At 34.2% G+C, this 23,992-nt stretch overlaps 10 protein-coding genes across 10 annotated transcripts; 4 read left to right on the top strand and 6 right to left on the bottom strand.

Annotated features, from left to right (window-relative positions):
• Nucleotides 1–1,942: 1,942 nt before the first annotated feature.
• Nucleotides 1,943–4,075, top strand: RO3G_06525 (acetyl-coenzyme A synthetase; the record flags this gene model as incomplete). Its single annotated transcript, XM_067661115.1, has 4 exons — nucleotides 1,943–2,095; nucleotides 2,142–2,957; nucleotides 3,015–3,627; nucleotides 3,675–4,075. The coding sequence occupies 4 exons, from the start codon at nucleotides 1,943–1,945 to the stop codon at nucleotides 4,073–4,075; spliced, it is 1,983 nt and encodes a 660-aa protein (XP_067517216.1).
• A 1,623-nt stretch (nucleotides 4,076–5,698) lies between these two features.
• On the bottom strand, nucleotides 5,699–6,517 carry RO3G_06524 (phosphatidate cytidylyltransferase; the record flags this gene model as incomplete). Its single annotated transcript, XM_067661114.1, has 3 exons — nucleotides 5,699–6,030; nucleotides 6,152–6,325; nucleotides 6,415–6,517. The coding sequence occupies 3 exons, from the start codon at nucleotides 6,515–6,517 to the stop codon at nucleotides 5,699–5,701; spliced, it is 609 nt and encodes a 202-aa protein (XP_067517215.1).
• Nucleotides 6,518–7,806: 1,289 nt separating this feature from the next.
• On the top strand, nucleotides 7,807–8,337 carry RO3G_06523 (uncharacterized protein; the record flags this gene model as incomplete). The annotated part of the gene is made up of 3 exons (XM_067661113.1): nucleotides 7,807–7,879; nucleotides 7,946–8,070; nucleotides 8,125–8,337. The coding sequence occupies 3 exons, from the start codon at nucleotides 7,807–7,809 to the stop codon at nucleotides 8,335–8,337; spliced, it is 411 nt and encodes a 136-aa protein (XP_067517214.1).
• Nucleotides 8,338–9,258: 921 nt separating this feature from the next.
• On the bottom strand, nucleotides 9,259–9,564 carry RO3G_06522 (uncharacterized protein; the record flags this gene model as incomplete). The annotated part of the gene is made up of 2 exons (XM_067661112.1): nucleotides 9,259–9,357; nucleotides 9,412–9,564. 2 exons carry the CDS (start codon nucleotides 9,562–9,564, stop codon nucleotides 9,259–9,261), a joined length of 252 nt encoding a protein of 83 aa, XP_067517213.1.
• Nucleotides 9,565–10,036: 472 nt separating this feature from the next.
• Nucleotides 10,037–11,700, top strand: RO3G_06521 (uncharacterized protein; the record flags this gene model as incomplete). The annotated part of the gene is made up of 8 exons (XM_067661111.1): nucleotides 10,037–10,232; nucleotides 10,321–10,495; nucleotides 10,555–10,629; nucleotides 10,689–10,806; nucleotides 10,859–10,967; nucleotides 11,156–11,322; nucleotides 11,379–11,426; nucleotides 11,476–11,700. 8 exons carry the CDS (start codon nucleotides 10,037–10,039, stop codon nucleotides 11,698–11,700), a joined length of 1,113 nt encoding a protein of 370 aa, XP_067517212.1.
• Nucleotides 11,701–12,182: 482 nt separating this feature from the next.
• On the bottom strand, nucleotides 12,183–12,654 carry RO3G_06520 (uncharacterized protein; the record flags this gene model as incomplete). Its single annotated transcript, XM_067661110.1, has 2 exons — nucleotides 12,183–12,260; nucleotides 12,313–12,654. 2 exons carry the CDS (start codon nucleotides 12,652–12,654, stop codon nucleotides 12,183–12,185), a joined length of 420 nt encoding a protein of 139 aa, XP_067517211.1.
• A 364-nt stretch (nucleotides 12,655–13,018) lies between these two features.
• Nucleotides 13,019–15,320, top strand: RO3G_06519 (uncharacterized protein; the record flags this gene model as incomplete). The annotated part of the gene is made up of 6 exons (XM_067661109.1): nucleotides 13,019–13,101; nucleotides 13,232–13,370; nucleotides 13,542–13,764; nucleotides 13,823–14,207; nucleotides 14,258–15,206; nucleotides 15,267–15,320. 6 exons carry the CDS (start codon nucleotides 13,019–13,021, stop codon nucleotides 15,318–15,320), a joined length of 1,833 nt encoding a protein of 610 aa, XP_067517210.1.
• Nucleotides 15,321–15,637: 317 nt separating this feature from the next.
• Nucleotides 15,638–17,376, bottom strand: RO3G_06518 (uncharacterized protein; the record flags this gene model as incomplete). The annotated part of the gene is made up of 7 exons (XM_067661108.1): nucleotides 15,638–15,649; nucleotides 15,697–15,889; nucleotides 15,940–16,073; nucleotides 16,128–16,534; nucleotides 16,668–16,748; nucleotides 16,805–17,058; nucleotides 17,114–17,376. 7 exons carry the CDS (start codon nucleotides 17,374–17,376, stop codon nucleotides 15,638–15,640), a joined length of 1,344 nt encoding a protein of 447 aa, XP_067517209.1.
• A 773-nt stretch (nucleotides 17,377–18,149) lies between these two features.
• On the bottom strand, nucleotides 18,150–19,062 carry RO3G_06517 (uncharacterized protein; the record flags this gene model as incomplete). The annotated part of the gene is made up of 4 exons (XM_067661107.1): nucleotides 18,150–18,367; nucleotides 18,430–18,687; nucleotides 18,749–18,797; nucleotides 18,949–19,062. The coding sequence occupies 4 exons, from the start codon at nucleotides 19,060–19,062 to the stop codon at nucleotides 18,150–18,152; spliced, it is 639 nt and encodes a 212-aa protein (XP_067517208.1).
• A 1,798-nt stretch (nucleotides 19,063–20,860) lies between these two features.
• On the bottom strand, nucleotides 20,861–22,804 carry RO3G_06516 (uncharacterized protein; the record flags this gene model as incomplete). Its single annotated transcript, XM_067661106.1, has 6 exons — nucleotides 20,861–20,875; nucleotides 20,976–21,062; nucleotides 21,118–21,270; nucleotides 21,367–21,480; nucleotides 21,583–21,627; nucleotides 21,680–22,804. 6 exons carry the CDS (start codon nucleotides 22,802–22,804, stop codon nucleotides 20,861–20,863), a joined length of 1,539 nt encoding a protein of 512 aa, XP_067517207.1.
• Nucleotides 22,805–23,992: the final 1,188 nt, after the last annotated feature.

Here is a 23,992-nt window from a genome sequence, read left to right as displayed (position 1 = left end):
GAAGGTGAGCGTCGAGCTTGTTAAAAGTCTGATGGACAATATAAAAAATAATGGTAAGTAGTGATTAACGTTAGAGAGGAACATAGCAGATATCAACCCTTTTTTTATATTCTATAGAAATAACCACCTAAGCTTTACGCATTTAAATTATTAAAGGCTATTATTTTATATTCATTTAATAATCATATATTGAATTTAAGGCTTGCTTCTAAACAAGACATTTAGACGTATGATTAGATTAGTCAAAAAACTAATGTAGTCTGTTTTAGGACTTTCTAGGAATAATATAAACTATAGTTGCTTTAATATTATCATAATTTAGTTGTTTATGATCAAGCTTATTTAGGTCAATAAGACAGTAATCTGTTTAGCGTGTATTCAAATAATATAGTTATTTAAACATGTCACACAAAGATGCATAAAACGAGCATGTTCTGTTGTGTAACATATTAGCCACATACATGCCACAAAATGCCTTTAAGCTTATTAGTTCAATACTGCTTTTTCTTTTTAAAAAGACAAGCTTGAATACAAGAGATGAAATTAAAACTTAAAATGGATCCTATTGAAATGATTATTTATCCTAAACAAGTATATTTATTACAAAATAAAAAACGAATAAAAGCAAAATTTGATTTACTTCAGAAATAAGAATAGAATTTGAAAATTGTTTATTCCTCAGATAAAATTCATGATTAAGATGATTATAAGACTATGTTTAATTATCATTTTTACTTTACAATTTAAATGATATTAGTGCAGTGAGAAATCAGGATTTGATACAATATGAATCTTGAAACATAAAAAGACAAGCTTATTATCTGTTTTAATACAAATTACTTTCATTTTTCACCAACTATTTTAAACTAGATTAAACTATGATTAAGTTAGATAATTATGCATCTTCAATCGGAACTCTCTTACTTTAATGATGTAAAATAATGTGAAAGTGAGTTGAATTCGGAATAAATATAAAGCGGTGCATCATTCTCTTGCTAATGAAATAGAATAGAAGAGTAAAGATATCTATGGGGCTTCCCACGACACACAAATATTTTTCTTTTTTCCCAAAATCCCAATAACTTTGCCTCATACTTTATCCGGGCATCACATTTAAAGAAAAAGAAAGCAAATGAAGAAAGTACACTGTTAGATGAAAATAAAGAAATGAATGACAAAAAAACCAAGATATGAAAGATGAGCTTGTATTCAATCAAAAAGAGAAGTCTTTTTTTTTTTTTTTTTTTTTTTTTTTTTTTTTTTTTTTACTTTTTTACATTTAGCCGAGAAGAACAAAATGGTGTATAAGGGATTTGTTGGTTTCACAGTTATGTCTTGAATACACGTAATTTACTATCTCTTGTTCACAAAATAAACTAGAGCAAATAAATAATCTTTTTTCTTTATTAATAATCAAATGTGAACGTAGAAAATATAGTCTTCTAAACAAGGTAAATCAAGTATTACATTTATGTAACGCAAGCTCTTGTGGGGGAGAGAAACAGGAAAGGTACGGAACCAATGATTGGATAAACTGTGTTTTAATTCATTTGTTATTGAATGTAATCTAATACATTAAAATGTCACTTTCTTTGACATATGTCAAATAGGCATAAATAATGTACAATGTCAATCTCACAACAAAAAGAGGGGTCCTTCCTTGATCGAAAGCATTGCCGCGGATAGCTTGCAGTAAAAGGAAATAGTCCCTGTAAGTTCATCTTTAAACACTTTTTAAATCTCAGATATTCTCTGTGAATATGCGATTTCCCACCAGATATGCTTTCTACCTTTTTTAGAAGGAAGCATAAAGTTGAATTTCCTTTGTCCCCAACGGAAAAAAAAAAAAAACAATATAAATAATCCTATATGAAAAACAACCCTTTTCTCTTTCTTTTCCTCTCTTTTTTCCCATACTTGAATCAAATTTATTCTATTAAAAATGACAATGACTGAAGAAGAAGTTATTACTCATCCTGTTCCATCTCGTTTATTGGACAGTTCTAAATACCCTGTGCCTCATATCAATTCCTTGGATAAATACAAATCCATGTGGAAAGAAAGCGTGGAAGATCCTGAAAAGTTTTTCGGAAATGTAAGTCAGCTTGATAAAAAGTCTTCTTTTTCTTAACATGACTTAGTTCGCTCGTGAAATGCTGTCTTGGTCAAAACCATTTCAAACTGTTCGTCATGGTTCATTTGATCAAAGTGATATTGCTTGGTTCTTGGAAGGCGAACTCAACGCAGCTTATAATTGTGTTGATCGACATGCCATGAAAAATCCTGAAAAGATTGCTATCATTCATGAAGGTGATGAACCAGATCAAGTTCGAAATATCACTTATGGAGAATTATTTCGTTTGGTGTGTCAAATGGCCAACACTTTAAAGAACCTTGGTTTACGTAAAGGTGATAATGTGGCCATCTATATGCCCATGATTCCTGAAGCACTTGTGGCAGCTCTTGCCTGTGCTCGTATCGGTGCTGTTCACTCAGTTGTCTTTGCTGGATTCTCTGCAGAGTCACTTCGAGACCGTGTTGTGGACTGTGCTGCTCGTGTCATCATCACATCAGATGAAGGTCGTCGTGGTGGAAAAAATATTGCTACGAAACGTATCGTGGACGATGCCCTTCGTAGTCATCAAACTCACGTTGAACACGTCATTGTATATCGTCGTACAGGATCTCCTATCGATTGGGTCGAAGACCGTGATTTATGGTGGCATGAAGAGATGGCTAAGGCTAGAGCTTTTTGTCCTCCTGAACCTATGAATTCTGAAGATCCTCTTTTCTTGCTTTACACATCAGGTTCCACCGGTACTCCCAAAGGTATTTTGCACACAACTGGTGGATATCTTTTGGGTGCTGCCATGACAGTGAAATATATCTTTGATTATCATGAAAATGATATCTTTGCTTGTATGGCTGATATCGGATGGATTACTGGACACACTTATGTAAGTAGAAGATCAAGAGTATCAATCAACAAAAAAAATCTCATGTCTTATTAAAAGGTCACCTATGGCCCTCTTACTTTGGGTGGTACGACTGTCTTGTTTGAGTCCACACCTACTTATCCTGATCCATCTCGTTTCTGGCGACTTGTTGAAAAACACAAGGTAACACAATTCTACACTGCTCCAACTGCCATTCGTGCCCTTCGTCGACTGGGTGATGAGTGGGTGGATAAATGCGATTTATCCTCTCTTCGTGTGATCGGCTCTGTTGGTGAACCCATTAATCCTGAAGCCTGGGAATGGTATTATAGAAAAGTCGGCCGTTCTCAGTGTGCTGTAGTGGATACTTACTGGCAAACTGAAACGGGCTCTATCGTGGTTGCACCTTTACCCGGAGCAGTTCCTACTAAACCAGGATCTGCCACATTTCCTTTCTTTGGTATCAACCCCATCATTTTAGACCCTACAACAGGCAAAGTACTTGAAGGTAACGATGTCACAGGTGTCTTGGCAATCAGTCAACCATGGCCATCAATGGCTCGTACTGTTTATAACAACCATAGCCGTTTCCTTGATACCTATTTGAATCCTTATAAAGGTTATTATTTCACTGGTGATGGTGCAACACGCGATAAGGATGGTTATATCTGGATTCGTGGACGTGTAGATGGTGAGTAAAAAATGTGAAAAAAGAAAAGATATTAACGATAAGAATAGATGTTATCAATGTGTCTGGTCATCGTCTATCCACTGCTGAAATTGAATCTGCTTTAATTCTTCATCATTCAGTTGCAGAAGCAGCTGTTGTAGGTGGTCATGATGATTTAACTGGTCAATGTATTCATGCATTTGCTTTATTGAAGCCCAATATTGAGGACTCTGAAGGGTTTGAAAAGGAATTGGTCTTGCAAGTTCGTAAAGTGATCGGTCCTTTTGCTACTCCTAAGCGTATCTACGTCGTCTCAGATCTCCCAAAGACTCGCTCTGGTAAAATCATGCGTCGTATCCTTCGTAAGATTGTGAACGGAGAGCAGGACTCTTTAGGCGATACATCTACTTTGGCAGATCCATCTGTTGTTGATCAACTTATCAAGCATGTTCATAACAAAAAGAAATAAAATATAGGCATTGTCATTCTCTGAACTATAAATGGGTTTTATTATTTTTATTTTAATTGTAAATTACACGCACGCATGTAGGGGGAGAAAAAGTGTCTGAGACTGTTACGGTCGCCTGAAGCAGCATGTCCAGCAAGGTGTAGCATTTGGTACATCGTTTGGTGTGGCATTTTTAGAAGAAGCTGTAATAGGACAAGTCAACTCTTCAGTGGAGCATGTTCTTACACAACCATCAGGAGCTGGTAGACAAGCAGCAGGATTTACGACAATGGAAAATAAAAGAATTGTAGACATGGCTATTATTGATTTCATCATCTTTTCTATAAAAACTTTTATAGAAAAAAAAAGAAATACAAAAAAAAAATCGAGAAATTTAAACAGAATCATGTTTAAGGGGAAGATTGTGGAAAATATACTTTCTGTAGATCCTTACTCGTCCATCTTATGAGATGCAGAATTGTGAACCATACAATAACAGTAATGTTCGAGAACTATGTGCGTACCCATTTAACTGATTTACTTACATTGTTAATTTTCATATAAAAATGTCTCACTTGCTTTGAATACGGTCGTCCTTTTCTTTTCTTTTTTTTCGGCACTGGACAATAAGACATTTCTATTTAATTCTATTGCCTTTGGTGCAAAATTCACATTTACTGCACACCGGCAAGAGCTGAAAGTAGGAAGACTATTTGGCTTTTAGGGGTAGAAGATTTAAGAACCTAATGGTGTTGGGAGCTCAAAGAAAGAAAAAGAGGAGTCAACTGTCAGTTATGTTAAGAGAAAGGAGCACTTTTTTTGAACATAATATTAATGTTCTCTGATTTATTTAATTATGAATTTTATACATAATAAAAACATAGTAAACATACAATTATAGTAATGGTTATATAAAAAGCAGATTTAGAGACAGTATAAGCTCATCAAGGAGTTGAGGGAAGCATGGATATTCTTTCTGTTCACCATTTTAGGACAAGGAATTAAAATATGGCTTATCTGATTTTCTCAAGTATTCCTTTACATTAAATTTTCTTTACTAAACAATTAAATCCAAGATATAAACATCAATAAAAGTAATTTGGTTAGCATTTTTAAAATAGCTTGCTGTCCCATAAGGAGAAGCAATGATTCCACTAAAATTTTGGGCGTACCCATGTGATGCATTCCAGTTATCAGTTAATTATAGTTCTTTCTAGGTTTTTGTGTCACTGTTGAACTGTCTACTCCTTGGGGGGACAATAGCAGAACAGTCAGCTATAGCCAAAAGAAAAATAGGAGATCAAAAGTAGATAAAGAAATCTTTTTTTTTTTTTTTTTTTTTTTTTTTTTTTTTTTTTGAAAGGGGACCTTTTCAGTTGTTGTTTAATTCTTATTAGGAATATTTTCCATAAACAACTTGAGCTAACCCGTGTAATGATATGAATATTAAAGGCGATGGAGCATAAATTCAAACATGCTAATCAAAGGAGAATATGAATGGGGTCTTTACAAACAGAGCATATTGCGTGTTTTCAGTTTTGTATGTTTATTTATAGATTTTAAGAAAAATGGTCATTTCATACAATAGTATTAATAATAATAATCTAACATTGTGTATATACAAAATATAAAATTTCTTGGTTTTTACTGCCCTAAACTAAACCCAATTAAAGGAGTCCACAATAAGATTCCACTTAACACCGGAATTGTCAAATTATCGTCTAGACCAAACATAGAATTACCAATCCCTTCTGAAAAACCAGCCACAAGGCCACCATATATAGAGAGGATGATCAGTGGAATAGGACTTGTAATAGAATTGTACGATAAAGCATGATAATTACTGAGTGGGCCAAAATAAGCATATGTTACAAGTGAACCAATTGTGATGGCACCCAAAGATCCTGCTAATGATTTTCCTCCATATTGCAATGTATACTTTCCCCATAATTTTCCACATATACTCGCTACAGGATCTGCCCAAGATAAATAAATGATGGATAATGCTGCAAGGTCCCTTGGGAATGAATACAATACAATAATACATCCTTTACACAAATTAGCTATAATCCCCCCATGAATAGTATGTGTCTTTACCTAATAAATAATAAACAACACCATTGATTCTAGTCTTGATTTCTGTTGTTCTCATTAAAGGTCCAAGGACATGACAGTAAATGACGTTAAACCATTCAAAATTAAAACGCAGTAATTCGGCAGTACCAACAATAGATAATAGTGCAACCAGCTTTGGATAAACATCACTTGTATCTATTCCGTTCATATAAAGGTATAATACAAGGAATCCTAATAGCGGTCATCTTTAGTATAAATGATAATAATTAGTGAATTTTCCTTACCAATGGAAAAGTGAAATAATTTTCGAGGTATTTCCCAACCCCCTTTCATTGGCACTTGAGTATATTTTTTAACATCGTCCTCCCTCTTCTTTACCTCACTCATTATGTTAAACAAGTGAAAGAAAGAAAAAAGAAAAAAAATTGAGAAAAAAAGTCTTTATTAATTCTTTATCTCGAAATAAATTTTTCCAGAAATTGATTCGCTGACACATCTTCAAAAAGTTAATTCCGCTCGGATGACTCAGTAATTAGCTCACTTCTGTATACTATCATCAAACTTGGCTTTGATGACTATTCTTCACAACAGAATTTAGCGATCAATTTCACAAGATGCTTTATCGTGTATTTGAATCCAGGAACACAACACAGCCATCAATTAAATCAAACTCCGTAAACGGCATCGGTTAAAGTACACAAACCAATCGGAATCAATAAATAGATTGACAATGACTCTAGTCCCTTTCTACAATTATCACTAAAATCATAACAAACACTCTTCATTTTTAATTATACTGCTAATTAAAAAGACAGAATAAACAAGAAATATTTGGTTACAATATTGTATATGGATAGTATCATTGTAACAGTAAGCGCGAAATCTTTAATTCTATTAGCTACGCAGTCATTGACATTGCTGACGGAATGTAACTCCGTGCGCTGATTATGATTCTGTGCATATTCCATGATGAAAGAAACTGAATCTGGACTAAAAGATTATTGAACCTTGTTTCCAAAAGATTGCTGCATATTCCTAAATAAAGCATAAGGAAGTAAAGCACTATAAAAAGAGTGAGTAAGATACTAGAGCTCGACTGTTACAGTATATAAGTATTCTTGTTGACTGTTCACCTATAGTGCAAGTGCGTACATTTAACCTTTTTTACATAAAAATAAACGCAATGACGAGTTATAAAAGGTCAGTCAATGTTGTATGAGATACTAGGAGAAGGAGACTAGAGCCATAAGTGACAGAACGTTAAGCTATTTTATTAGAATTGAAGATTCTATTTCCATCTACAGACTAACAACTAAAGTAATTGCTTGGCTTCAATAACTTTTCCCTGCTTAATTTTGAATAGCCAAAAAATATAGAATTCAAAATTCTGAATTAAAAAAAAAGTACTAAACTTTTAGGACTAATTATAATATCAATTTTTGCTTATATATCATGGAAAAGACTCCTTTCATTTAGTTATTATACATAAATTCCTATTGATTAATATAACCAGGTTATTCCTTTTTGCTTCCTATAGTATTTTGCAGTAAGACCCTTGAGAGCTTTTGTTTATGAAGTAATGACAATGAGAAGTAATTGTACTCCGATTCTATCCTACACATTTCAAATTCCATACATTTTTTCTTTTTTTCCCTCTTTTGTGCTGGGCAGTTGACATGAACAAGTTTGTTTCTCTTTCCACATTCATAACTAGACATACCTTAGTCAGGAGCTCATATCAAGTAGCTTGTAAAGAAACATGACACGAAATTGACAATAATCATTGCTTATTTTGACGTCATTTTTTATGTATAGTCAATACCAAAAGAGCATTTTCAATCACAAGCTGTAAACGAGATAGCAGCAGTGTACACACAAAAACTGAACTCGAAGAATCAATGAATCACATTGAGGAATTATTCAGTGTTGCAAAAGATGAGGTAACATTACTTTTTTAAATTTCTGAAAAAAAAAAACTAAATGTCAGTGTAAAGTTGGAATATGCAGAAGAATCACAAGGTACAACTTATTATCATGAGGATCGCACTGGAGCAGAAAAAGCAGTTTCTGAGGTGTTAAATGCTTACAATGCCTTCATCGATAAATTGCCTTCTGACGAAATGAGAGAAGAAGTGAAAACTAAAGTGGGCATGAAAATGAAGGAATTAAAAATGTCATTTGATGCTTTACCAGAAGAAAGTCATTAATCTGCTTTTATTCTTATGATTGTTAACATTCTCTCTTTTCATTTTTAAATAATAAACATCCTTATTTTTTTCTAGTGGATTAGCTCGCGTATGCATCGCTTTTTTTTTGCCTAAGCTATTCTCCTGATTAAAACATTTTGCTTTTGTCAAATCGTTATCCTTACTATCTTTAGTCCGAAATAAAGATTACGCTTTTTTTCTGTTAATTTTACCTTATTGAGATCTAACACGCCAAATTGAAGCAATCTATAAATAGCATAATTACAGTAATGCTGCTTTTTCGAAACAGGGTTACCCAGTAAAGTCAAGTATAATAACTTTATAAGCTTTACCAGAAGCCCCTAGCCAACTAGTTATTAATTAGATTGTTAGTGAGAAGAAGGCATGGATATTGGGAATACATGTTTAGGCTCATTTTTAATTTTGCTTAAAAACATTTTCTCGAATCTGACTGAATTTATCATTTTATCCCTGAACAATTCTCAAATTTAGTGGGCATATAAAAAAATTATTAATAAACATTGAAGTCTACTGAGACATGGAAAACTTTCAAAAGCATGGAGCTCATTATTTGTTAAGTCAACTATTTTGATTAAACTCTCTATTTGAAAACAATTTTTCTGGCCAGCAGTAGCAACTTTACTTCTAGCTTATCTTAGTGACACCAAGATTTTTAACAAAAAGCATTTTTAAGTTTATACAAAACGTGCATAAAGTTGATGAATAAAAAGAAAGTTTTAAAATGAATCTCTTAGTACAGTTCACAGTCTCCTAAGGATTAATTTGTGAGATGCTACTGGAAAGTAAATCTGTGGTTAATTTCATTAATACAAAGAAAAGATAAAAAGAAAGAGATGATTGAAATTAGCTAAACAAGTGGCTTGTGTACTCTCTCATTTATTGTTAAATCTACAGTACCCTTTAATTATTACTGTTAATATCCGCATCAATACTGTTTTCATAATTATAAAGATCAGGGAAAGATTTTGTAAATTCTTCAGTTAATAATTGTTTAAATTCCTATGAAAAAGTATTATCTATCATCTCTTTTCACCAACGTATAATCATATTTACATCAACCGCTTTAACTTTGCCATTTGTATATTGATTTTCAGTAGCTGTTCTTTCTACAAAGCTTTGTGTAAATATATCCGGGTTCCTTCCATGTTCTACATAACTAATTTCCGCAAAAAGAATGTTTTTAACAGTCAATTGTAACGTTTTCATCTTTCCTTGCTTACTTTATAACTTCTTCTGGGATATGTTCAGTAATTCCTCCTTTCAGCTCGTCAATTTCTTTATAATGTTCAATAATGCTATTTCTGTTGTATATATATTGCAATTCATATTTGAGTAAAAATGTGCTAATATATGGTGCCTCTAATTACATTTTTTTCCAAACAAGTTTATTTCCGTCTGGTTGAAAGTCATAAACAATCACACTCAATTCAAATAAGTTTTGCAAAAGCTCGTCTAATTGCTCTTTTAGTAAATGTCTTGCTTCATCAGAGGAAATTGTGTTGGGCTGCATAACGTAAAAGAAAGACAAACTTGTAAATACTAAGTCATGAGTGGCATGAAATTGTGTGGCCGTAGTAAAAGGTGTTTTTGATTGGATACGGGCCCCCAAAAAATAGAATGCGTTGAGCTGCTACTTTTTTTTTTTTTTTTTTTTTTTTTGCTTGGCAGTGGACATTAAATGCAAAATTTGGAAAAAGAAAACGAACTTCTTCGTAAAAGAGTTGCTGAGCTTGAAGCAAAACTTAAAGAAAGAACACCTGAAGCACTTTTATCTGATCAGCAAGCCAGTTCTTTTGAAAAAGTAGATAAACTCACAAACCAAGAAATTTTTCGTTTTGGACGTCAACTAGTAACGCCCAAATTTGGTTATGAAGGTATGTTATAGAAAAAGAGGTAATTTCAAAGACTGATTACTTTGTTTAGCACAATTGAAATTACGCAACAAATCATTTTTGATCGTAGGTGCAGGTGGTTTAGGAGCTCCCGCAGCACTTTATCTAGGGGCAGGCGGTGTAGGCCGACTTGGTATAGTAGATCACGACGTTGTAGATATTAATAATCTGCACCGCCAAGTCATACATACTGAGGCTCGCAGAGGTGTAAATAAAGCAGTGTCTGCGGCTACAACAGTCAAATCGTAAGAAAAAGAAAAAAAAAAAAAAAAGACAGAATGGAAAGTAATTTTTTATCCTTTAGTATATATCCTGAAGCAGATGTGGTTCCTTATGCATTTTCATTGGATAGAACAAATGCTTTGGAACTTATTAATCAGTAGGTTGAAGGGATGAGGTTGTTTAGAAGAAGAGTCATCTTAGTGTTTCTTTTTATAGATATGATATTATCATTGATGCGACGGACAATATTGCAACCCGCTACTTGCTTAGCGATGCTGGTGTATTGGCAGGTAAACCTGTTGTTTCAGGCAGCGCATTAAGAACAGATGGACAGGTTAGAACATACTACGATAATAAGCTGTCACTTGCTTACATTTTGCTCGTAGCTTACTATTTATAACTATAATAACGGCCCTTGTTTCCGCTGTTTACATCCAACTCCTCCTCCAGCTGCAGCTGTCGGTAGATGCGTGGATAATGGTGTTCTTGGCGTGGGTAAGAACTTGCTATTTTTTTTTTTTTTTTCAAATGAGTCTCAGGTTCTTGCACCGTAAATCATTAGTACCGGGAATTATTGGTATTTTACAAGCACTCGAGGCTATCAAAGTAGCAATAGGGTCAGCAGGTAAGGGCAAAAAGGTGCATGAGCAAAAAGAAAAGAAAAGAACTAACTCAATAAATAGCATTGAGCGATCCAAGCTTTTTAATATTCAGTGCAATGAGCAATCCGATGTTTAGAACAATGCGTCTTCGTCAAAAAAAGAAGGACTGTGCTGTTTGTGGAGAAAATCCAACAATTACCGAGCTCATTGATTATGTGCAATTCTGTCAAGGACAAGCTAATGATGATGTAATAAAGACATATTATTATTCACAAAGCATTTATTAACCTCATTTCCCCTTTAGATTGTGGACGAAGTAATCTTGAAAAGAGAAGAACGTATAGATGTTGATGTAAGATTCTTTTTTTTATACAAAAGAAAAGACTAATATGTTTTTAAAGGAATATAATGAAATAATAGAAAAAGGGAAACCTCATTTATTAGTGGATGTTAGACCCAAGATTCAATACGATATATGTCACTTGCCCAATAGTCTACATATTCCAATTGAAGAATTACCAAAAGAAATGCACAAAGTAAAAGAAGCAATGAAAGAGCAAAATGTGACAGACAAAGATGGTACAACAACAAATTTAAACGCCGTTTTTATTGTGCTAAAAAAATGAAATTTTTAGTGTTTGTTGTATGCAGATTAGGTAACGATTCACAGATTGCTGTTCGTATGATGCAAAAAGAAGGCATCGAAAAACCAAAAGATGTAATTGGAGGACTATATAGATGGTCAACTAAAGTAGATGATACATTTCCTATTTATTAATTGCGTTTTTTTGCTTTAAAACCACCAACAATATCCCAACCAACAAGAACAACATATAAAACAAAAGAAACAAAGCCAAAAAAGATAGAAGTATTATAGAAATCACACCAATGATTGTTTCCACCTGGTGGGCAGCGGTACTTTGCTATTTCAACAATAATACCAATGCCCCATAAAAGTGCCATTAATAAATCACATAAAATTAAAATAACTCGCTTCATTTTATCCGCTTTTCCGAATCTTCTAAATAAATAAAAGAAACTGTGGTATCCAGAGTAGATAATAGACATGATAGCCTAGCATAATATGAATAACTTATATACACATGGATTATACTTGATATTTTACCACTGCAAAAAGATAATAAAAGCATGCACTGCTATCAAAAGGAACAGGCTCTCCAGAGTACTACATAATAAATTATAAGTAATGTATTATGTAAAATGGAAAAAAAAATTACAGGTGAAGCGCCTGCTGCAAAACCTAAGTGTCCAATAGCAAATATAAACAGTATAACTCTAAACAAAACTCTTAGTTTAGATGGGGTTGCTCTTGTGGCTGAAGGAATATTTATAGATTCTGCTTTATTATTATCGTTATTGGTTGTGTTGATATTCTCTGTATGCGTTGGCTGAGGGGAATAAGCACTGGCTACTGTGGGTGAGTTTCCATAAGGTGTACCAGAGTACTGATAAGCATTTGTGTTGTTGTAAACAGGCTCATCCAATGTCTTGTTGGATTCTTGTTGTTGCCAGGCGTTGACAGGCGGCTGTGGTTGATGATAGTCTGAAGGAGAAGGCATACGTTGTGTACCGTAAGGTGAACTTGGAACTAACGTAGGTGTTTCTTTCACTCTTGGTGGAAGTTCAGGACCAGGAGAACTTTCATATGCATTCCCATATCTTGGACCACCATCCGACCAAGGATTATTATTATTATTATTCGCCTCTTCAAATGGATTGTGGCTCATAAAAAAAAAAGAAAAAAGAAAAAAAGAAAAGAAAAGGCCAAGCAAAAAAAAAAAAAGAGAAAGGTAAAAATGGATATTGGTGTAACACTTCCTGTACGTCATTATTCGAATTTAATTTACCGCTCTTTGTTTTATAAAATTTCATCATTACAAGCAAAGCTTTTCTTTTTCTTTCTATTATTTGACAAAAATAAGAATGGTTTTAAACGCTTTTACTCTTCAACGCAAATATCCTCAATTACAAGTGAATGACATAAACAACTTGATAGATCAATTCAAGTAAGTACAAACAAGCTACAAGCTTTTATTGTTTAACTTAATAATGTAAAAACAGTGAAATTGATTTAGACCAGGATGGTTATCTCGATCATAACGAGATTCAAAAAGCTTGTAAAGATACTGGTTATAGTGAGAATTATGATGAGATTAGAGCCACTTTGAAGGATGTTCGTACAAATACAGTAGATAAGATTGACGTGGAAGAATTTATTGAGGTAAAGCATCATTGCACAAGAATAAGGAGGAAGGGAAATGAGATTGTGATGTCTGTGCGTTCTCCTCTTTTGTTTTAAGAAAGACACGCGAAGTGTAAGGCAGCACAATCGGTCATTAAAAAGAGAACAATGGGGGAAATCAAAGGAGAATTTTTATGCCAAGCTTTTGATTTGATACTTATCTTCTCTTGTTTTTTTACTTTCTTGGCATATCTATATTTATAGCTTGCTGCAAAATTGAAAGAAGGACGAAATAAGGGTGCATTTGATGTTCATCAAAACAAAATCAAGGTTCACGGAACTAATGCTAACGTTACACATACTATCAATGAGGATGAACGTACTGAATTTACAAGACATATTAACGGTGTTCTAGCCGGCGATATTCACATTGGAAACAGGGTGCCTATTCCAACAAATACAATGCAAATCTTTGATGAGTGCAAAGGTAAATCTATTACTAAAATATGCGTGTATAGATATGTAACAATCTAATAAATGTATAGACGGCCTTATCCTTTGTAAGCTGATTAATGATGCTGTTCCAGATACAATCGATGAACGTGTATTAAATGTGAAATCTAAGCTGAACAATTTCCAAATGGTTGAAAACAATAATATCGTAATTAATTCTGCAAAAGCTATCGGTTGTTCAGTGGTCAATATTGGTTCATCGGATATCATTGAAGGTCGTGAGCACTTGATCCTTGGTTTGATTTGGCAAATCATTAAACGTGGTCTGTTGAGCAAAATTGATATTAAGCAACATCCTGAACTGTATCGACTTTTGGAACAAGATGAAACACTTGATGACTTTTTGAAATTGCCTCCAGATCAAATCTTGATCAGATGGTTTAACTATCATCTAAAGGCTGCTGGTTGGGAACGAAGGTAGAAGGACGTGACCTAAAGAGTTTATATAATAACATGGTTTTTTTTAGAGTCTCTAACTTCTCTAAGGATGTTGCTGATGGCGAGAATTATACAATCTTATTAAACCAACTCAAGCCTGAATCATGCTCCCGTGCTCCACTTCAAGAACGTGACCTGTTAAAGAGAGCTGAAATGGTCTTAGTTAATGCCGAAAAAATCGATTGTCGTAAATATTTGACCCCTACTGCCTTGGTGGCTGGTAATCCAAAGCTTAACTTGGCTTTTGTTGCCCATTTATTCAACACACATCCCGGTTTGGATCCTTTGACAGAAGAAGAGGCTCCAGAGATTGAACCATTTGATGCTGAAGGTGAGCGTGAAGCTCGCATGTTTACACTCTGGCTTAATAGTTTAAATGTTGAACCTGGTGTTTACAATTTATTTGAAGATTTACAAGATGGTCTTGTCTTGTTGCAAGCATTCGAAAAAGTAGTCCCTGGTGTGGTTAATTGGCGTGCTGTCAGTCGTAAACAGCCTCTTTCTCGTTTCAAACAGATTGAAAACTGTAATTATGCAGTTCACCTTGGGCAGGAACTTCGGTTTTCTCTTGTTGGTATTCAAGGCTCTGATATTGTAGATGGACAAAGGACATTAACCCTGGGCCTCGTGTGGCAATTAATGCGTGAAAATGTCGTGCACACACTTCAATCACTCAACAAGAATGGTCGATTTATCTCTGACCAGGATCTTGTTCGCTGGGCGAATGAAACAGTGCAACGTGGAGGCAAACAGAGCAAGATGACTTCCTTTAGGGATCCCTCTCTTAGTACAGGTATCTTTTTCTTGGATGTACTCAATGGTATAAAGCCTGGCTATGTAGATTATAGTATGGTGACAAGCGGTCGAACAGAAGAAGATGCGTTCAATAATGCAAAACTTGCTATCTCTATTGCTCGTAAATTGGGAGCAACTATTTTCCTTGTGCCAGAAGATATTGTGGAAGTTCGTCCCAAGATGGTAAGAAAGATATATACAAAGCTCTTCTTTAGTGCAGGACTAATAACTTTTGATATGTAGAATTTGACATTTATTGGTAGCTTGATGCAAGTGGATAAAGGAATTCATCATTAATATACATTATTTAATAATAAAAATACTATTTTTTATTTAAATAATGATCTTCAATATGTATATTCTTATACATTAAAGCTCATTACTAGATCGCATATTCTTAACTTGACGCACTTAGGCGAATTCCAATCAAACTTTACTTGTCTAATAATATCAGAGGGTGCCAACGAACCTACACAAAATATACATTAACAAAAATCTGAAGCTTTTTTTTTTTTTTTTTTTTTTTTTTTTTTTTTTTACTGTTTGGTAAAGCAAATGTAAACACTTTGTCTGGTTTATGAGCGCCAGAAGAATCCTTTCTTTGACTGCTTGTATTAGTTAAACTGCTAGTAAGCATTCCAAACAGACTCATGTTAGTGTGCCATATACGTACACTTTGATCAAGCAATGAACAAGTGGCAATTAGTTTGGCATCAGGTGAAAAAGCAAGAGCAACCACAGGCCCTGTATGACCTTCTAATACAACAGATCGAGTCGTTGTACGTATATCATAGATAACAGATGCTCCCTCCAAAGTTCCTACAGCTAGCTTTTGAGCGCTACTACTAAAATCAACTGAAGGATATCTATTAAAAATTACTTTTAGTAAGAGGGTTTCTATTATGCTATACTTTACGTCTTAACAAGATCGTGAAGAATAGAAGTTGTTGATTGCACCATTGCTTCACGCATATGCGGTACATTTGGATCTAATGTCTTGACTACTGTCTCAATCACACTTTGAACATAAGAATAAAGAAGTATAGGTTCCTAAATTTACATTTTAAACTTACAAAAAACACTCAAATATAAGTCCAAATTTACCTTTTTGATAAATATGCCAATGATCTTCAAGCAACGTAGGCGAACATCAAGCGACTTTGCTTGAATGGTATCGAAGGTCAAAGTACTTATAACCAAAGGCATATTGGCAATCGATATTTGAAAAATGGCTACCTTGGCAGCCCTACTAATATGCGCCATCGTGGGTCGTGAGTCTGCAGCATACATAAACAAAGTCCTCAAAACTTCAGCTGCATCGATATGCATTTCCCACGTCTTGAAACCTTGACTTAATAACTCCATAGAAGATAGAATTCGAGCTACAGATCCTGCAGACGATATACCACCTTCCTCACTGTTATCCATTTCCGCATCAGATAAAAGAAGAGTAAGACTTGACGCTGTTGATTTGCATACACGAGTGCTCAGTTTTTGAGGTTGATCACAGCCTATGATACCAAGTATAACGGATGCGCGGACTATCATTTGTGGGCTGATGTTGTCAGAAGGACTTGTGGGCACTACAAATCGAGGTAATCATTACATCAATATTGTATTTTATTTATACAATATAAAACTTACAAAATGTTTCCCAGTAATTGATGAGTGAGTCTACTTTATCTTTAGGCAAACCTGTAATTGCACTTGCAAATAACGATCTTGCTAAATAGTAACATTATAAGTTATTAATTGGTCTATATTAGTACCTTTTCTTTTACCTGAAGGATCTTGCCAGTATTTGCTCAATAAGGATAACGAAGGAAAGCAATAGCGCTTACCAATGACTAAGGGCAGCGACATAGCATAGCTGGTGATTAGATCGGAATATTTATTTTCTTGACCTGCCATAGAAATGACTACTTTCGCTAATAAACTAATTGAGAGCAGGCGAATTGCAGTCAATGAAGAAGAAATCGTCCATATCTCCCTTTCATGTTTTACCGGAGCAAGTATAGACAAGTTGCCATTCGCGCTATCATATGAAGTTATTCATACATACATGGAATATATCATTTTTATTTATTTACCCTTTAAGTCCATAGCTTATATTTGAACTGAATTCCTTTGTTAATTTTACAGATCGAGAACATAGTACCTCAAATGCTTCATTGATATTCCAAGATGTAATGACAGATACAACGGTTGCTATCAATTCAATTTTCTTTTCCAACATATCTTGATTATGCTTTGTTTTGTCATCTTGGTTATCTAAAGGATCATCTTTGTCAAGTCTAAAGGAAAGGGCATCTGGAACAACTGCATCAAATGTAGTAGAAGAAGAGGAAGACATAGATGCTTTCATAATGGGTTGAATGACACTTTCTCGTTCTTGATGGTTAGATATTCGGGTGTGAACACTGTGAGCAAGTCGACGGACATTTACTGCAAATACTTGTGCAAAGTTGTTGCGTGTTTTTAAGTCTGCATAGAATATATGTTCAATAAATGAGGTAGAAGAAAATGAAAAATAATTTCTTACTGGAATCATTAGACACGATTGATTTCACCTGTACAATTTGCCTTGATTGGTTCTTACTAGATGAACTTTTTGGAATTGTTATGCGATTAATAGGCCATCTACTATCTTCCATAATATCTCTAGTGTTTTTGCCATGTAATACCCGATCCAAGTGAGCAGTTTGCATCTTGAAGAAAGAGGTTAAGTTACATCTTTTATATAAAAAGTCCTAGTTACCTGCCACACAAACGCAGTATCATCACTATATCCAAGCACTAAATAGTCTTCAACTGTTCTCCATTGAATTGTAGTTAGAGGATGCGAATGTCCAGGGAATATAAATAGGCTGTTTATCTCAAAAATTTAGGCTTTTGTATACACAGACGAAGAACTTACCATGACATCGAATCAACAGATATCAAGGCTACAGAATTATCTTCAGCAATAGAGACTATGCATCCTTTTATACGCGTATCTTTTTGTTCAACAGGTTCAATAAAAGATACCACTGGCGTTGAATGAACTGCACATGAAGCAACATATTTTCCATCGCTATATCGATACGTTAATTCAAGAAAGCTTTTTTACAAAGTATCTATTTCCATTTACATGAGATTCCAAATCTTTACAACACCATCAAGACCGCCTGATATCAAATATTGTTGACCAGAGACTTGGTGTTCGGGCACAAGCATGCATGTTACTGCACTATAATGTGCTTTCTTGAAGACCCGAACATCATCATGATGATCAAGATGATTGGAAATATCATTTAAATGTAAGAGAGCTAAAGACAGTGGCACTACACAAATTTTCCCCGTATCTACATTTATCTGTATGAATAGACTTATATAAAGCACGGTTTTTTTTTTTTTTGCTCTTTACCATAGCCAATAGCTAAATGATTTGTATTGACGGATTCAGTCACTGTAATACAACCCAAAGCTTTATCCGTCTGATGATTCTTTATCGGCCATATTGATTTGTACTCAGTATTAATTGTGTATTCAGATGATCTTCCTTCCAATGATAATGGAAATATAGTGAAAGCAGATGATCTTAATTGATTACAAGTAACAAATCCATACAATTTTTCATTACATTGAAACACAGTTGTCAGAATTGATTCGGAATAAATAGGGCCTAGGATGAAAACGAGAGGTTAAAGTCTTATTTTACATTATTGTCTTCATATTTCTCTTACTGCTCTTGCTTAAATGATAAGAATGGATCAATACCGCACTTATAGGAAACTATTAGAGGAAAAGATATTCAGGATGTATATACAGCATACCTATACTTGCTATTATCTGCAGCTGATGCTTGTATTTTGTAATAAAAGATATCACCATGCTATTGTTAACCAGAATAAGTGTTAGCAATTTTTTTTTTTTTTTTTTTTACCATTGTCCAGAGAGTTAAGTGGTCTTTATCAAAAAAATCACCATTTTGCCATTGTGTTTTAGGGTCTGAAGGAATAATGAACTGAGGTATAAAATCTCCATCATTAACAGCCATGATCTACACATGTACAGGTTAAAAGGTGTACAGTTTGTGATCCTTGATATTATGTATACCAAGACGTTTTTGTTTGTCAGGACCATAAACATTCTAGGTGATGTTTTATTTTTAATTAAATTGAAAATTGGAGAGCGTATGGTATCATCTAGTATTCTACTGGATTGAGCTTTGTGTATATCATGTTTGCTAGAATCATAATCCCAAATATTAAGCTCTCCTTCCATATTTATTGTCATCAATCGGGGGTTGCTTGTATCTATTTGTTGTTAAGCAAAAAGTGAGACGCCTGTTTTCTTTTTCTTTACCTGGCTCATCAAAATCCATGCAAGTAACCCAGTTTGAATGGCCGTCCCAAACTCGAACTATCTAAAAGTAATATTCAATCCTTGTTCTCTTTTCTCCTTTCTTTATACATACTTCTAGCGTTGTTGAGTTTAGAATGGTTATTTCATTGGCTTGCCCATAACAAAAGATGTCATGATTCGAAATCTATAAAATTAAAACAAAAATGCGTTTATTTTACATTTCTTTTCTTTTCTTTTCTTTCTTTTTACTTGAGAAAATACTTTTAAAGCACGAGGAACACCTATAAAGCCATTTGGATTCACTGCCTGGCATTTTCCATCTAAAGCATTCCAACGTATAATCTCACTAAAAAGTTGCTTTTCTCAAATTAACAAAGTAAATGGATCGAGATCACCACTTGTTTTTACCCATCTTCAGCAGCACTTAATAAAATGTCTACTTTTGAAGGACAATCAGACTCTGTCTGCATAACACATAAAGCAACCACAGCTTTTTTATGGCCTACTAAAAGTAACTTGTGCTATATGCCTTTTAGTTGATACTTTTTATATTATGAAGTTTTCTTAGTTTACTTGTATGAAGTTATCCTTGAAAGTATAAACCCAAATATGACCATCTTTTTGGCCAGTATATATATTTGAGTGGCTGTAGGTAATACACGTTATATTTGGATTGGATAAACCATGCCAGACTACTAAGGGTAGTGAGAGCGAAGAGGCCATAACTGAAAAAGAAAAAAAAAAATGAAAATGAAATTTCGTTGCAAGTTGAACGTGAATATTGTCCAATAGTAAACAAGAGTCGTACTTTATTTGGAAAGATCATGCAATTTTCTTTGACTCAAAGTTCCTGTTGCTGTCAACACTTCATCTCGGTCAAGCAATTAAGTATGCGGTCTTGACAATAAAAGCTTGTTTATTTAAATATATTCTGTATTATTAGTTAGATGTTCCTTTTAAAAGTACATATTCCATATTTCAAAGATGATTCAGATATTTTCCTATACAAGCAAGTAATTTACTAACGACAACTGTCATACAAAAAGTGATCAACATCTCTTCTGTATACAAACAGTGGTATAATCTCTCTTGATACTTGAAAACCGAAGTGCCTTCTTTTCTTAGGACTACCGTACTGAATATGCTGAAGTTTTTGTGCTTCTTTGTTGCTTGGAATACAAGCATAGACAAATAAAAAAAAGAAAAAGCTCAATTGCATATTAACAAGTAGCACGGTTTCCAGGTATACACTCTTAAAGGTTGTATGCTAGGTATATCAAAGGGACCTCAAATTATAGGCTTGAGTGTCATTTTCAAAAATATGTTTCTGAAAACATGAACTCGAGTCCAGTATCTTCTGCCATTTATGTTATTTATATCTGTATGCAGAATTTCATGCCTTTAGTATTGATTGCATTTATTTCACAATGTTTGGCTAGACACTTTGAAGTCCAGATTGTTCTTGATAATCAGCATAAAACTTTAGCATTTCAGGTGTTATACGCCTAGTAAATGTATCCAGTGCCTTTTTAAAATGTCTCATTTTTATCTATAAAGAAGAGGATATAAGTAACAATTTTACATTGCTCTATAAATGAAACTTACCGAATCTATGTAGACATTTTCTTCCATAGCTATCAAAGCTGCCTCTTGGCAAATAGCAACTGCCTCGGCTCCTGAACAGCCTTCGCTCTATTATTGAAAGAAAGAAATGATTATCCAAAACCTTTGCAAAATCGCTTTTTACTGATACCTTTGTTGCAATCTCTTCTATATCCACATCTTCATCACAAGCCATTTTTTTTAATTGAATTTTGAAAATCTCTTTACGTGATGCATAATCAGGAGGACCAACATAAAGGATCCTGTCAATTCTTCCAGGACGCAGTAAAGCATTATCCTAACAAGAGAGCAATAAATAACTTGTCTATCTTCCATAACTCAGGCTTACAATTATATCTGGTCTGTTTGTTGCAGCTACTACAGTGACATTTACCAAAGGTTCAATACCATCTAATTCATTTAATAGCTGAGATAACACACGATCTGCAACAGAAGTACCGCCATCTCCAGAGGACCCTCTTTTGACTGTTAATGCATCGATTTCGTCCTAGAGAAAAGGATAATTAGACAAAATACAACAAAACCGATACTTTTCATGTATTACAAAAAAAACAATAGATGGTGAGGCGGCCCTTGCTTTTCTAAATACTTCGTGAACTGCTTTTTCAGATTCACCGACCCATTTGCTCAGCAACTATAAAAAGATATTTAAGTTATATTATCATTATCACATTTTTTTTATTTACCTCGGGACCTTTCACAGCAATAAAATTTGAGCCGGCTTCTGTAGCTAATGCCTTTGCCATTAGTGTTTTACTGCAACCAGGTGGTCCAAACAAAAGAACCCCCTTGGGTGGTCTGATACCGAGTCTCTCAAATGCCTCTGGGTGCTGTAGTGGCCATTCTACTGATTCCTTTAATCTTTGTTTAATATCAGCTTGACCACCAATATCAGACCAGTACACTTTTGGTACTTCCAACATTATTTCACGCATTGCACTTGGTCGAATTTCGCTCATAGCTTCTTTCATATCCTGCAAATTTACCGCTAAATTATTTACAGACATTGCGTTGCAACGTTTGATGCATCTAAGTCCAGCCTCTCGACAAACAGCAGCAATGTCTGCCCCAACATAACCATGCGATTTTTGTGCAAGCTGTTCAAGCTCCCGATCAGTTAGAGAGTAAGGTATTTTGGACATGATTGTTTTAAAAATAGAGAACCTTGATTCACTATTGGGTATACCGATTTCTACCTCTCTATCAAATCTACCGGGTCTACGAAGAGCCTCGTCCAAGGCATTCGGCCGATTGGTAGCGCCGATGACAACGACACGATTATGTTCTGTTTTTGTTCCATCCATTAGTGTCAACAATGTTGTCACTATCCTCTTTTCCAGCTCGCTAGGAGCTTCGTCTCTTTTTGAACATAAAGAGTCAATCTCATCGATAAAGATGATAGTAGGTGCGCGAGCAGCAGCTTCCTCAAAGATATCGCGTAGCTTTTGTTCAGTCTCTCCATAAAACTTGCTAATGATCTCTGGTCCATTGACAATAATAGAGTAAGCACCAGCCTCTTCAGCCGCAGCTCGAGCAATCAAGGTTTTCCCTGTTCCAGGAGGACCAAATAATAGTAATCCTCTTGGTGGCTTTAAACCATATTTTGTAAATAATTCTGGATTCTTCAAGGGTGTTTCAATCATCTCGCGAACAACCTGTATTTGCTTTGATAGTCCTCCTATACTCTCATAGCTTGTCTTTGTAGCTTTGACTTCTTTAATTGAAGAAGAAGACACATCAACAGAATGGATGATTTTTGTTCCTTGTTTAACTTGATAAATATCTGATTTATATTCTGCAAAGATGTCCATGATTTGTATCCGTAATTTGGTTCCATAATACTCCAGATCAATCATCTGCCCATGTGTGACGAACTTTCGTTGGACTATTTGGGTTTTTTCAATAAACTTCTGCATTGTGTATCCTTTTCTGCCCCTCCCTCTTTTTACCTAAAAATCCTTTTATATATGTTATGAAATCTTGATTTGATTGAAATGTCAACTTGGAAAGCAATTGAATCCTTATTTGATTTGCTTCTGCTTCTGCACTATCTGTCTTTAAGATTTCAACTGAATCTCCAATCATAAAAGAACCACTTAATCGTGCACTTGTACTCAATTCAACATCTGTTTTTTTTACAAAAAAGAAAAAGAAAAAAAAAGCGTCAGCATGAAAGTAATTTATATACTTTCAGATACCTTTTACTGAGACTAATATCGATGGCCAAGCATAACCGATTACGATCTAAAAACAAAATATTTATTAAACAGATCTGCAAAATGGGCTTGGATTAAAAGTATTACACGATCTTGTTTTTTTAAAGTGATTAGATCTCCAGTCCCTATTTGTCTTTGTTGCATTGTTTCTAGAGCAAGATATATTCTTAGAGGGTTTTGATCACTTTTGGCTACCTGCACTTCTAAGCTCATATTTGTGTGCTTGATTAATTAGAAAGAAAATTGTCAATTGCACTTTCCATTGCCAGTTTGTAGATTCTATAAAAAAAAATACGGACTTTTAAAAAGTAAAAATTGGGTGGCTAACAAAAAATATCAATGTTGACGAAACTAACCTCTAATACGATACATGCTCCCTGAGCCATGCTTTATTTTCCATATATATACATAAGAGTAATAATGAGATCCATTTTTACTTATATCTTTATAAGGTAAGCTAATATATAAATTCATTTTTTTGGGTGGGATAAATGTAGAATATTTGATAATCATAAAAAACAGTAGTAAGAGGTTCAAGAAACTCATCGGTTGTTTGACTTATATGTTAGTTTTGTTAATCGAGAAATATAACACCCCTATTACACAAGCACCCAAACGATAATTACTTTGAGTTGCTTTTTATTCTCGAGTATATCCAAATTAAAAATTATTCTTTTTTTAATGAGGATTTAGGTGAGACATTTATGCTCTTTTGAAGGATAACTCATAGGTGTTGTAGAAGAGTAATTGATTGTAGTTGACATTGATAAATATAAGTCTTAA

The sequence above is a fragment of the Rhizopus delemar genome, genomic scaffold, assembly GCF_000149305.1.
Source record: "Rhizopus delemar RA 99-880 supercont3.4 genomic scaffold, whole genome shotgun sequence".
NCBI lineage: Eukaryota > Fungi > Mucoromycota > Mucoromycetes > Mucorales > Rhizopodaceae > Rhizopus > Rhizopus delemar.
The sequence above is the reverse complement of the archived record's forward strand: the minus strand, read 5'-3'. Positions and strand labels throughout refer to the sequence as shown.